Source organism: Myxocyprinus asiaticus, chromosome 7, assembly GCF_019703515.2.
Source record: "Myxocyprinus asiaticus isolate MX2 ecotype Aquarium Trade chromosome 7, UBuf_Myxa_2, whole genome shotgun sequence".
NCBI classification, from domain to species: domain Eukaryota; kingdom Metazoa; phylum Chordata; class Actinopteri; order Cypriniformes; family Catostomidae; genus Myxocyprinus; species Myxocyprinus asiaticus.
This window is the reverse complement of record NC_059350.1, coordinates 38,424,805-38,439,430: the sequence shown is the minus strand read 5'-3', so window position 1 is coordinate 38,439,430 and position 14,626 is coordinate 38,424,805. Positions and strand designations below refer to the sequence as shown.

The following is a 14,626-nucleotide window of genomic DNA, read 5'->3' as shown; positions in this document are numbered from 1 at the left end:
TTGTGTTGGGTTTATAAGGCTAGAATGGATGTGGTAATATTCATACAGTACTACTGCATGAGGTACAGTAGTATTTGTTGGCCCATAATGATTTAGGGTTTAATGGGAAACAGTAAAGCTGGCTCTAGATCATGGGCCACATGACTTGTGTCAATTTTACGAGTTGTTGTGCTTTTTTTAGTTCATTATTTAGACTTATGAAAGACTTTAATATAAATTAAATTATGCAATATGTATAATAAAATTGATACTTCTAATAAACAACAAACAAGACCTTTTTGGTAAAGCTCACGAAACATGTCTGGGTTATATATTACCCCAAATCAAATGAAAACAATATAAAAAGAAAAAGAAATTGACATTATTTGCATTGCAATTTTCCCTCTAAATTGTCATTACTGTAATGCAAAAATCTAATTTTAATTACTATTATACAACAGCTTCTTTTTAGTTTTTTCCCAACAAATTGTACAATTAAGTATAAATACTTCACAATTTAAAAACTGTAACACCCCCCCCCCCTTCATTTTTAATTTGGAGTTAAATTTGACCCAAACATGTTCTGCTAGCATAGTGATTCTCAAATGTTTTTTGATGAATGCCCCTCCTACTTCATTCCCTTAACCCCCCCCCAATGGTGTGACGTAATTTGAAAGTGGAGACTTTGTTGTACCAAAAAATAAAAAAAACACAAAACTCAATATTTGTGTATTAATATTGTGTATATAAATATGTGTATTTGTGTAAACTTTGATGCATTGCATAAGTTTAAAGTTTTGTTTTTAAGTAAAGTTGGTACATCAAACCACCCTGACAGGAGTTTTCAGCTTGCTGGCTAATTAGCAATGACAAAACCCAGTTTATACCCATCAGCACTTTCAAATACCTTTGCAAACAGGCAGGTGCTGGAGAGGAAACTAGGCCAAACGAGCAAATCAGGCAAATATTTGCACTTAAAACATTAAAGAGACAATATAAAGTGCACGCCTTTCATCTCCGCTCACAAAGCAAGAGAAAGATGGATGGGCAATGTGCTTTTGATTTAAACCATTTGTAGCTTGTTTCATCTTTTATTTCTTCACTGACCTAATAATGAGTTTAGAACATTCATGTGTTTGGATGCAGTGTTTCCAACACAAGTGTTTTTCATCACCAAAGTCAATTTCAGCATATTTTACTTGAGTTGGTTATATCTGCAGCTATTTCATGTTTCAGTTTTGCTTTTATGAAAACAGAATCTTAAGAAGATTACAGTTAATGGGAAGGGGATTTTTTTATTGTTTGTGAGATATTTGTATGCTGTTGTTTACCCTTGCAACCCACCAAATGCACATTTTTAATCACAAATCAGCATTCAGGCTTCGCTTTTGCCTTTGTGTGTCTGGTGACCCTCTCCTGAAGCGATTAGCTCTCCCCTCTTCTCAGAGCCATATATCTTTGTTTAAATCAAAGTCATGTGTATTTGACATGGGCTTGCCAGACCTTCTCTATGCTCTATTTTCATTGTTTTTTGTCATTTATCTCTACGCTTCTATTTTTTTTCTCTCTCTCTCACCCCAATCTTTATAAAAGCAGCACATTTCAGACAGGCAATGAGGGATTATGATTATTTTGGAAAGGAAGAAAAGAATGCAGTGGGGGAGGAAAATGTATGCTTTGTGTAATCCTATTTTAGGCCTCTGCGAGAATGTGTGGCAACTCTGTGTTTGTGAGTGTGCCAAAGTCATTTTCTCTAAGACCTGTCACATACAAGGAAATGTGGCTTGCATGAGACAAGCAAGGCATTGAGGTGGCCATGAAGGTCTAGCATTAAGCCCCATTCACACATGCAGTAACTTGCAGCAACAAAGCAACATTACCTTATTTTCACCTAATTTGGAATGCCCAATTCCCAGTGCGCTTTTAAGTCCTTGTGGTCTCATAGTGATTCGCCTCAATCCGGGTGGCGGAGGATGAATCCCAGTTGCCTCCACATCTGAGACCATCAACCTGCGCATCTTATCACGTGGCTTGTTGAGCGCGTTGCCACGGAGACATAGTGCGTGTGGAGGCTTCACGCCATCCACCGCGGCATCCATGCTCAACTCACCACGCTCCCCACCAAGAACGAACCACATTATAGCGACCATGAGTAGGTTACCCTCCCTAGCAACTGGGCCAATTTGGTTGCTTAGGAGACCTGGCTGGAGTCATTCAGCACACCCTGGGATTCGAACTAGTGAACTAGCGAACTCCAGGGGTGGTAGCCAGCGTATTTTACCACTGAGCTACCCAGGCCCCCCAGCAACATGATCTTATTAATTTTCAATGAGAGCTGGCGACTTCCGGCAACAGGAGCAACAGCGAGAGCTAGTGACTATATGTGGGCGTGTCAAGCGACTTCAGAAATTTGATAAAAGTTAACTATGTAAATGAGGAGTGCATTTCGGCAGTGACTACCAATAGGAATGAAGACGGTGGCAGGCAAGACAGAAGAGAAGTTAAAGTTTTTGTGTGATTTGACCGTTATGTTGTGTGGAAAATAAATTGTCAGCAGGCTGAGTGAGTACACTTTGATTCCTACATTAAGATCATTAAGAAGTGATTCAGTGAGCACTGCTGCAGTTTATATAAAACACTCTCTCCTGCAGAGTGTTCATTTTTAGTGACAAGAAGCTATTTTAAATTAGTTAAATTAGAAGTTAAATTAGAATGATATCTTAGTTTTACTGGCAGTATGTCTTATCTGTGGTCAGATTTGTAAAAGATGTGGCCAGACGTGCAGTCCAACAATAAAATTAGAGTGACAGCATTAGAGGAACGCCGACTAGCGACATACAGCATATAGGGACAAGTGACATCAAGTGATAATGTCGCTGCAAGTGTGAACAGGGCTTTAGAGATAAAAAAAATAAAAAAAGTGACTTATTTTAAAATGGAAATTGTTTTAAAAGTCTAAAGCCCCATTCACACTGCCGGCAGCATTGTCGATTGGTGTCGCTAGGCTCTGCGATCTGTGTCGCTAGTGGGCATTCCTGCTGGTGCTCAGAATGCCGACACGGTTTTGCACACATCATTTTATTAGCCCATATCCATGTATGTGGTTACAGACAAATGATATAGAACAGTGAACTCGCTTACAGAAATTTTTAACTTCTCCGTTTTGCCTGAATTTGTCTCCAGGTGTATCTACACTTACAGCAAACGAGTGACATGAGCTCCACTGTCTTCACTCTCATTGGTAGTCGCTCACAAATGTCGCTTTTGCATAAAGTTGCAATTTTCTCCACTTGTCTTGTTGCTCTCCACGGCGATCTCTGTCGCCAACGGCCGTGGCAGCTCGTGTTGCCAGAAGTCGCTGTGCTCTCATTGAAAATGAATGGAATCGTGTCACTGTGACGCTGCTGGCGATGTGAACAGGGCTTAAAATGGAGTTTGTTGCCAAAAGTAGCGCTAGTGTGTTTCTGTATTTGTGCACTAGTTCCATATGTTATTATTGTCCACATTTATATTATTGAAAGTGAAATGGGAAGAGATTCTGAGATATATAAACTCAGTCTGTGAGATGCCTATGTGTGGGAGGTAATGCCTTTGTGTTCATGTTCTAAATGTTAGTTTGTAGAAGGGATTTCTCTTCAAGAGCAGGCTGCTAGCTTCTGGAATACCCGCTTTAGGGATCATCTGATGTGTTTATGTATCACATTCACACTCAAAGAGATACGTTCATATAGTTTTGCATTGCTCTCTCTAGCTCAGATTTCATATTGTGCTTCTCTTCTGTTCCTCATCTTTCTACATTTCTGTCTTTCACACACGCATCCCTCTTCATCTGCCATACACACTCTGATCTTTCCTTTAATCACTTGCTCACTCACCACTTCCTCTCGAATCCCTCCATCTGTCCTTTTTTCTGTGTGTGTTAGACATTAGTGGAGCTCCTTTGAGTTTTTTTCCCATAGATTTACATCACACAGCTATGAAGCCTGTTGCACTGCTTCTAAAGCATCTTGGAAAATCAGGCAGGATATAAACAAATACAAGCTTCATCTATTTACGCCACCTTTCAGTTGGCTGTCTGTGCAGGCATGATTGAAACAAAAAAAAAAACCAAGGCTGCCGGGGCCAGGCAGAATATCTCTAGTGTAAGGTGTGAGAAAGAAAGCAACAGGAGAGAAAAAGGCAAATATTTTTCTTCCCCCGACCTTTGGCATTTGATAAAACCAAACGTGCTGTTTAGGGACATGGGACATGCTGATGCTGTCAGTACGAGTTTGATTATTGCAACCACACAGTATAATCTTGAGATGAGACTGCAACTGCCAGCTAACAATGACGTCTTTTTTTGGCTGCATCCATCAAATATGAGTGGTAGATATACTTTCCTCAGGGAATCGACAGATTTAACAGGTGTGATGCCTCATACAGTGTTCATCATCATTTCAAAATTAACAATGAAGAGCCACTCTGTTCTATACCCTAAAAGCACACGTACAACGGCAAATCGTCTATTTGATGTGTTTATCATATGTTAAATGTACATCTTACATCTGCAATATGTTGTAATCGCGAACTACCTCACAATACGATACATATGTCTCAGTTTAATGCAAAGCAGTACATATGTCTCAATTCAAAACATTGTGATGCACTGAGATGGCATAATTGGATTGCAAGAGAATTTCTCGTGTGCCTTGCTCTACATTTGTCCAGGAAGCCACCTCATAGAAGCAACTTTGACAACTTTAATTTTCAGAAATTACATGAATAAATACATACATACATACATACATACATAAAAAATGGATACATTGATACATTGATTTAATGTGTAATTTAATATTGTGAGAAGAAGAATCACATTATATTGATATATGATTGTAGAGGCACAGCCCTAATTTGGAGTTTATGTGAATCAGCTCATTTTAAGTTTAAACTAGTGCTTTTGATTTAATGTGTTAATGCAGTGTGATTTAATTATTGTTATTATTATTATTTTAAACGCGTGACAAAAATGCAATTAATCATGTCCTCGGACTGTAATAAGGAATATTCCTACCATCAGAGGAATTTAAGCTTGAAGTATCACCTGTTTTCAGCAGGGGGCAGTAAGCCATATAGGCAACGTGCATTTGTACAGACAACAAACCACATGCAGGCTTGCTTGACCTTAGCGACAGCACAACATGAGGACAGATGCGTTCTTGCATTCAACCACAGCTGGGTGGATGCAGGGATCTCAAGACGTGTTTTTCTAAGCTTCAAAGTACATTTAACTTGGCACATAGTGACCTAAAATTGGTGTGTTTATGACACATGCAACAAAAGTGAGACTGTTGCCTGTGTATAGTTACACATCCTTAGTTTTATTATAAGGGCATTTCTACCTTATATATAGGATAGATTGACAAATTCAATTGCAAAATGAATTGCTGTTGACTGTAGGCCAATGATGGGCTCTATATAATATAAGTATGTAACCATTATATATTGAATAATAGTTATTTGGGGGCCTTTTTCTGCAAATATTTATATATGCAATTAGTTTAATTAATTAATAGGCATATCATGTTCTTAATTCGGATAAAAATTTGAATCGATTGACAGTCCTAGTTTAAAGTCGCACTGAAGTGCCTTGATGAGCGCTGTTGGATTTGCTTTTTTGACCTACTTCCTACTGAAACAGGAATTGGGGGCAGCACATGTAGTGACTCGTCCTGTTTTAAAAAAAATAGCCAATAGGCTTTTGTTTACAGCCAAACACAGACACACACATACTTCCACCGTGCTTTGCTGAGTCGCTTACCGGGAAAACTTGAGAAGGGATCTTATTACCGGCCAGCTTTTCAAAAGTTTTGAGAACCGAATGATCTAACTGTCAACATTACTAAATAACCAACCCACAAATGCACACAGCACACACAGTCTTTGCTTACAGTGAGGCAGAAACCGTTGTGCCAATATATTTGATGAGAAACAAGCGAGAAAAAAGCAATACATCCATGTTTTTAATCACAATACACCAAAGATAATTAATAAAAAACACTTACTTGAAACAGTACATTACAAAAAATCTCCCGCTGCACAAAAAATATAAATAAACTTCAGCCAGTTGTCCTCGCAACACAAACTCTAAATCTCCAATATCCCTCCTTCTTCGAAGTGTAAACATTTAAGCCAGCGGGGACGCAACCAGGGTAGTTTGGGTATAGGGAAGAGGGTTTGGGGAGGGCAGCGACATTAAATATACCTTATTACAATGCTGATTGCTAATTGCTGTGATTGTTTCATGTGAATTCAGGGGGCTCGAGGATTGGCAATTTATTGTTTTAGGGCAAACCATTATTTAATTATTTTTAATAATGTGGACAGATAAATCGATAATAATAAAAAAGCAACATTCAATAAGAAAATAAGAATTGTCAATTTTGAATTCATGGTGACTTTTGATGCTTAAAATAGAAAGCAGTTCTCTTTTGCACTTACAGGGTATTTGCAGACAGACCTTGAAATACATATTAAGATTATGTGGTAAAACTTTATTTTACAGTGGCTGTGTTACACATGTTACATGTTACTAAAATTAATTACTATAGTAATAATAACTGTAGCAAATATATTTACATGCACTTGCACAAAACACTGTATGTACATATAGTTAAATAATATGTACTTATGTAAATACACAGTAACACAGACACTGTAAAATAAAGTTTTGCCATAACTTGAAAAAATATGTGGACAGAGGGACAAATATGCTGCCACTCAATTTGTGAGATTCTGCTTTACATCAGTGTATCCACTGAACTCGAACCTTTTTTGTTTGTTTTATGTAAAACAGCGCCCCCTGATGGATGGCATGCTAAACTTACACTATTTCTAATACTTTGTGTTCACCCCTTTGTTCTCCATCCTGGCTTTATAAAACTATGTCTGGTTGTATGAACACAGCTCATGTACGTTCACACACTCAATGTATAAAAGCAGTTCTGGTTGTATTGACTGTAGAGCTCCCTGTCCATTCACTAATCCTCATCCGGAAGCCAAATAGACGAATGGTTGACTTAGATAATAATAATTTTAAAAAATGGCGACAAATGAGTTTGTTCACAAACGGTTGATGTGTGTGCAATTTTGGGTCTCAAATGGATGCCTCAAAAATGACCTGTTATCTGCTCACAATTCCATTAGTTTTGTGTGTGTGTGTGTGTGTGTGTGTGTGTGTGTGTGTGTGTGAAGAATTGCTCTTGCTGAAGAGCCAACACACTCATAAATATGCAGTGGAATAACGTTGGCATTTCCCTCTGTGTTAGACTGCGTTAGTGTTAGACTTATAATGAAACGCATCCCCATGCATTCCGGATACAATCACTCCCTGTTTACCAAAGAAAATGTCAACTTGTAATGTTAGCACAACCTTCTTATCACCCAGGCCCAGCTCATTTGGATGTGTGCAAGTTTGCTTACATTGATTGCAGAATGGAAGCGATAAGTAACCATGCATTTAAAATATTGCTGGAGTTATTATAGGTATTGATTCAGACAAAATCAAAGCAGCCACGACTTTTAATAACTTACAGAGACAGAGAACACAAATATAGTGCACTCTGAAGTAGAGATGTGAAATGCTGCACATTTCCAAATATTATCAGATATTCAACAAATATACTGGCTAAACAGCTATAAAAAGTTTTTATAACATTTATTTATTGCACAAAATTTTCAATGTGTTAACAAACAAACAGAGACCTGTATGTTGCACATAATAACAGTAACATTTCTTACAGCAGGAGATTTGAAATCTAACAGCAATTGTTTTGAAATTCATTGTTGAAGGAGCGAAATGATTAACGAAAGTGGTGTTTTGATGGCTGTAGTGATGGTACTTTAAAAGGGATGAATTTAGACAAGCAACTTCTAAGGGAGGGTTTTACTATGATGACACTAAATTGCATCTCTTCAGCCCCTTTAAAAAGAGCTACAAAAAAACTCACTTGTCGACTTCACTAATATTCCAGGCAGTTTTTGGATGACTAGTCAACTATCCTTACTGCCATGCTCATCTACCTGTTTGTGTCTGTTTCTATTTTTCATTTGAAAATGATTTTGCTTTGTTTACGCCTTTCTTCTACACTGAAACAACATTTTCTTCCACCAAAAATGCTAACTTTTCAAATACCCTCTATTACTGAATACTTTGGAAAACAATGACGTTAGGAGGCTGAAAACGTATTAAAAAAAAAAAAAACAGATTTGTGTATATGTGGCCTTAAAATACTGTTTTGTTCCGCATTACTTTTTCAGTGTTTTGAGATGCTGAAGTCAGACAAGTCAAGGTGAATTTTTATAGTGGTGTTTTAATATACCTTTTTGGTGCACATTAAAAAGTGAGTCTCTTTCTCCGTTTTCCTGTCTGGTCTCTGTAAGACCAGATATTTTATAGCTTCTAGTGCACATTGAAAGCTTTTCTTATGAAATTTCAGGGATGTGATCAATGATCATTTGAAATGTACTTATCATTATCATTAATAATGATGAGAAATTGTCATACTGTAAATACATTATTAAACAAGGCCTCATACTTACAGGAACAAGTTGTCCAACTTGTTGGAATCCATACTACCTTGCAATTCTTAAATAATTTACTTTTTACAGGTTCTTATTAAAGTGATTGACACCAACAACCATCGACCCCAATTCTCTCAGCCCAAGTATGAAGTGAACGTCCCTGAAGATACCGCACCTGAGAGAGAGGTACTACGGATTACAGCTACAGATCAGGATGAGAAGAACAAGCTTACCTTCACCCTCCTCAGCAGCACTGACCCATTCAGTCTACGCAAGTTCCGACTAGATCCTGGAACCGGGGTGCTGTACACTGCGGAGAGACTAGACCATGAGACCATGCAGCAACATACACTAACTGTAATGGTAAGGTCATGTGGTCTGCTTCCTACTTTGATTCATACTTTACTGAATCTTCTGTTTTATTGATTTTTCTGTCCAAATTAGAAAAATGTAGCTGTCAGCCATCTCTCACCATAAACTGTCCTGGCAGAGTTTGTTTTCACTTTAATTCAATCAAGGCAAACCTCTTATGGGTATAAGTGTTTGATGTTTTTTTAATGAAATTTTTAGAGGTAGCAGAATGACACTTTTTATACCCCTCTCTTTCTGCCCTCCACACTGCAGGTACGAGATCAGGACATTCCCGTGAAGCGGAACCTGGTGCGTGTGATTGTAAACGTGCAGGACACCAATGACAATGCACCATGGTTCTCTGGCTCACCTTACGTGGGCCGTGTGTTTGAGTCTGCTGCTGTTGGCTCTGCTGTGCTTCAGGTCATGGCTCTTGACAAAGACAAAGGCCAGAATGCTGAGATTGTCTACAGCATTGAGTCAGGTACTTAATCTGATTATTTTTATCGTTTCTTGAGTTATGTCCAGCTGGTCCAGTAAACTACATAATATGCAAATTACATAAGACCAAGATTTATGAAATGTCTGGACCTTTAAATTTGAAGTCGTATCATGTCATTGTTGTTTAATCATGTGTTCTTGATGGGAAAGGCTCAGCACTGCCCATGCTGGCCACTTAGAGATCAAAATGTGGGAGATATTGAGTATGGCAGCCAAAGGCCCTCCAATCCACTGAACTGTGTGAGAGTTTTGAAAGCAGAGCATAGCACAGATATGACGGCAAGTGCCCTTTTGAGAATGCACATATTTGAAATAGCTGAAATTACGAAAGCTCATTGAAATGTAGTGTGTGTGTGAGAGAGAGAGAGATTGCAAACAGTATTCACACCACCTACCAAATGACTGAAGCTCAGGCAGCCAATTAGTCAAAGAGTGAAAAGTGATAGAGCAATTCAATTTAAGTAACTGATATCTCAGTTGAATATCTTAACAATGGTTCAAAAAGATGTCATTTTAAAATCGTAACCAATGCACGCTTGATTTTGATTGAGTCTTCAAATTCCAAGCAAAATACCATAGGTTTAATTTTAATGAGATCTAAACAGTTCTGAAAAGGAAAATCAATCCATTCTGGCAAGTTCTGTGATACATGATGTTTTTGTTTTTTCCCCATAGGAAATGTTGCCAATTCATTTGCCATTGATCCTGTACTAGGCACAATTACTGTGGCAAAGGAGTTGGACCGTAGCAACAAGAACCAATTTGAGCTAACTGTGAAAGCCTCTGACAGAGGAACACCACCACTGAGTGCTACTGCTGTTGTTGCCATAACTGTCACTGTTTCAGACAATGCCATCCCTAAATTTACAGAGAAGGAGTTTTCTGCTGAGGTCAGTGAAACTGCACTCCCTGGAACCTTTGTGAGTCTGGTTACTGCTACTAGCCAATCCTCAGTGTTCTACCAGATTAAAGATGGAAATATGAATGGAGCATTTGATGTCAACCCTAACTCTGGAGTGGTCGTGACCCATTCGGTTCTGGATTACGAGACAATGCCATCATACAAACTAACTGTTCAGGGAACTAATATGGCCGGTCTGGCTAGCAACACTACTTTACTGATTCACTTGAAGGATGAGAATGATAATGCTCCAGCATTCAGTCAAGATGAGTTCACTGGAATGGTCAGCGAATCTTCTCCTGTTAACAGTGTAGTCCTCACCAAAGACAACACACCACTTGTCATCCATGCTTTTGACTATGACCATGATGCTAACTCAAGGCTGGTCTATCAGATTGTTGAACCATTCGCCCATAATTACTTTGCCATAGACTCTAGCACTGGCGCAATCAGAACCATCAGTGAATTGGATTACGAGCAAAAATCTTTGTTCCGCTTTTCTGTTCAAGTCCACGACATGGGAATCCCCCGTCACTTTGCAGAAAAGTCTGCCAATGTGACTATTGAGATTATTGACATCAATGATTGCCCACCTCAGTTTAGCCGGGACCTTTATGAAACCACTGTCTTACTGCCAACTTACAAAGGTGTGGAGGTGATCAAAGTCAATGCCACAGATGCAGATTCAGGTCCAAATGCTAGGCTTTTTTACTCTATTATCGAAGGCAATATAGGAGAGAAGTTTAAAATGGACGCAGTCACTGGGGTTATCACTATTCAAAATGTCACTCAGCTTAGAAGCAGGTATGAGCTCAGAGTTAGAGTGTCTGATGGCAGATTTTCTAAAACAGCTTTAGTAAAAATAAATGTCAGAGAGAATAAAGAAAGCACTCTGAGGTTCACCCAAGAAACTTACAAGGCTTTTGTGCAGGAGAATTCCTTAGAGAAGAAGACTTTAGCTGTAATAGCAGCAGTTGGAAACCAAGTTAACGAACCTTTGTTTTACACAATACTGAATCCTGATAAGAGATTCCAGATCAGCCATACCTCAGGAGTGCTCTCCTCCACGGGCATACCCTTCGATCGGGAAGAGCAAGGTGTATTTGATATTGTGGTTGAGGTTACCAGAGAAGACAAGTCAACTGATATAGCCCATGTCCTTGTGACTATAATAATTGAGGATGCCAATGACAACCCACCCGTGTTTGTCAATCTGCCCTATCGGGCATTGTTGCAGGTTGACACTGAGGTGGGTCACGTTATCACACAGGTGACTGCAGTTGATGCAGATATTGACAGAAATGCCGGGATAAGCTACCACCTTCAGCAGCTAAATGAGTACATTCAGATCAGTACAGATGGTGAAATCTCTCTAAAAAAGAAGCTTGAGAAGGACTCTCTTAATACTGTACTTTCAATCACTGTTGTGGCCAGAGATGGAGGTGAAATATCACTTTCCTCAACTGTCCAAGTGCCAATAATGGTTGTAAACAAAGCAATGCCTGTGTTTGAAAAAGCATTCTACAGTCTGGAGATCCCAGAGAACATACCGTTACTGACACCTGTCATTCACATACAGGCTAATGGCTCTGAAGGTCCCAGAATTGTTTACACAGTCACAGAAGGGGACCCTCTCAATCAGTTTTCCATCAACTTCAATACTGGTGTCATTCAGGTTGTGAAGACTTTGGATTTTGAGACACACCCAGCCTATAAGCTCAGCGTTAGGGCCACAGATTCACTAACTGGTGCCAAAGCTGAAGTCTTTGTTGACATAATCGTGGAAGACATTAATGATAACTCACCTGTGTTTCATCACAATATGTACAATGCAAATCTTTCGGAGGCTTCGGTAATTGGGACGTCTGTATTACAAGTCTCAGCGTCAGATGCGGACACCGGTAGCAACAAAGTGCTCTTTTACCAGATTGTTGAAAATAAAGATAAAACCTCAGATTACTTTAGTATTGACAGAGACACAGGAACAATCTGGACAGCTCACATGCTTGACCATGAAGAGAAGACCCGACACCAGCTGATAATTAGAGCAGTGGATGGTGGAGTGCCTGCCCTTTCCAGTGACGTCACAGTGTTAATTGATGTAACTGACCTTAACGACAATGCTCCAGTGTTCTTGCAAAATGTCTATGAGTCTACAGTCAGTGAACTGGCACCCCGTGGCCACTTTGTCACCCAGGTTCAGGCTTCAGACGCTGACATCTCAGATAGCGGTAGGCTTGAGTTCTCAATTATATCAGGAAATGAAGGGCAGAACTTTGCAATGGATCCAAACACAGGGGCCATAGTCATATCTAACCACCGGAAACCCCACATGGAGTCTGTTTACAACCTTAATGTGTCGGTGTCAGATGGTGTATTCAGGAGCTCAGCTATTGTGAAAGTTAATGTTATTAATGCTAACTTTCACAATCCTACCTTCAACCAGTTGGATTATGTAGTTGAGCTTCTTGAGAACTCACCAGTTGGGACATTTGTGGCAGAGGCTCAAGCAACAGATGATGACTCAGGCACATATGGAAGACTCACCTTCCATATAGTCAATGATATTGCCAAAGATAAGTTCTCCATCTCTGAAAATGGAGAGATTTTCACTTTGGAGAGTTTTGACCGAGAGAATGCATTGGAGAAAGTGATTCCAATTTCTTTAATTGCCAGAGATGGTGGTGGCAAAGTTGGATTCTGCACCGTAAACGTGATCTTAACGGATATCAATGATAATGCTCCGCAGTTCAGAGCTGCTGACTACAAAGTTAATGTAGCTTCCGATGTGCCTAGAGGAACAACAATACTTAAGATTGCAGCCTCCGACATGGATGAAGGCAGTAATGCTGACATCACCTATTCTATTGAAGCGGAAGCAGAAAATGTTGAGGAGAATTTTGAAATCCACCAGTTCAGTGGTGTCATTGTAACCAAGGAGAGCCTCATTGGATTGGAGAACGAACTCTATACGTTTCTTGTACGAGCAAAAGATAGTGGAAATCCCACCAAGTCCTCTGTTGTTCCAGTCTATGTCAGGATACTTGCTCCAGAGGTCCCAGTACCAAAATTAATTGAGTCTCACTACAGATTTGCCATCGATGAGGATCTTCCCCTTGGTTCAGAAATAGATGTCATTCAGGCTGAGAGTGACCAGCCAGTCTTTTACAGTCTAGTAAAAGGGAATACTCTTGAGAGCAACCAGGATGAGGTATTTGTGGTTGACCCCGACTCAGGATCTTTGAAGCTAGAAAAGAAGCTTGACCACGAGAGCACCAAATGGTATCAGCTAACCTTTCAAGCACAAAGTGAATATGAGGGCAGCAAAGTTGTCTCCTCTGTGGATATTAGCATCCAGGTCAAGGATGTCAATGATAATCGACCACATTTTGAGTCCAGTCCGTACGAAGCTTTTGTAGTGGAAAATCTCCCAGGTGGCACCTCTGTTATACAGGTTAAAGCCACAGACCTGGACTCAGGTACTAATGGCCAAGTGGTTTATAATTTGGATCCCAACCAAGAGTCGGAGGGCATAGCTGAATTGTTTGCCATCAACAGTGAGACTGGATGGATTACCACATTAAAGGAACTTGACCGTGAGAAGAGAAATATGTACACACTTTCAGTCTTAGCCACTGACCGTGGAGACAAAATTCAGCTGACAACGAGTACCAAGGTGGATGTTACAGTGGTAGATGTGAATGACAACCCACCACGGTTCACAGCAGAGATCTATAAGGGCACAGTAAGCGAAGATGACCCACCTGGTGGAGTCATTGCCATTCTTAGCACCACAGACTTGGACACAGTGGACAATAACAAACAAATTAACTACTTTATCACAGGTAAGCATGTTTGTTCCCCCAGTTTAGTTTTATCAGTTGCTCTATTGACACTGACATTGAAGGAAAAGTTCACCCAAAATGAAAATTCAGCTTTTTACTTTAACTCTTTTTAATGTATAGTGCAGAAATATCTTCCTTTTAAGCAAATATCTAATAATGGCATTTTAAAGAATTTCTTTGCAAAGAATACTTAATCACAAAAAAATATTATAAATGGAACATTGGATATCTTCCCCAATAACGCTTTTGAAACAGCAGGAATGTTTCAGCTCTGGTGCAAATTAATTAGTGTGAACATCTTGGCCAAGCAGGAGATGAGATGAGCACTTCCTGGCACATGAAAACTGTCTCATTACATTCACTCATCTTTGCCTGATCATTGAGTGTTGACAGAAATTGGCATAAGTCACACTGCCACTTATTTACATAGATGCTTTGTGTTAATGTTTTAGAGTCCAGCAAACATTAAGTGATGAAGTTTGAT

The 14,626-nt window shown here is 39.4% G+C and overlaps 1 protein-coding gene across 1 annotated transcript in view; it reads left to right on the top strand.

The window, feature by feature from the left end:
- fat1a (FAT atypical cadherin 1a) overlaps window positions 1-14,626 on the top strand; it is a 119,089-nt gene that overhangs the window by 68,822 nt on the left and 35,641 nt on the right. Inside the window, exons 9-11 of the mRNA XM_051703305.1 lie at window positions 8,632-8,907; window positions 9,169-9,379; window positions 10,072-14,142. Coding sequence (XP_051559265.1) covers window positions 8,632-8,907; window positions 9,169-9,379; window positions 10,072-14,142 — 4,558 coding nt within the window. The remainder of the gene's footprint in view (window positions 1-8,631; window positions 8,908-9,168; window positions 9,380-10,071; window positions 14,143-14,626) is intronic.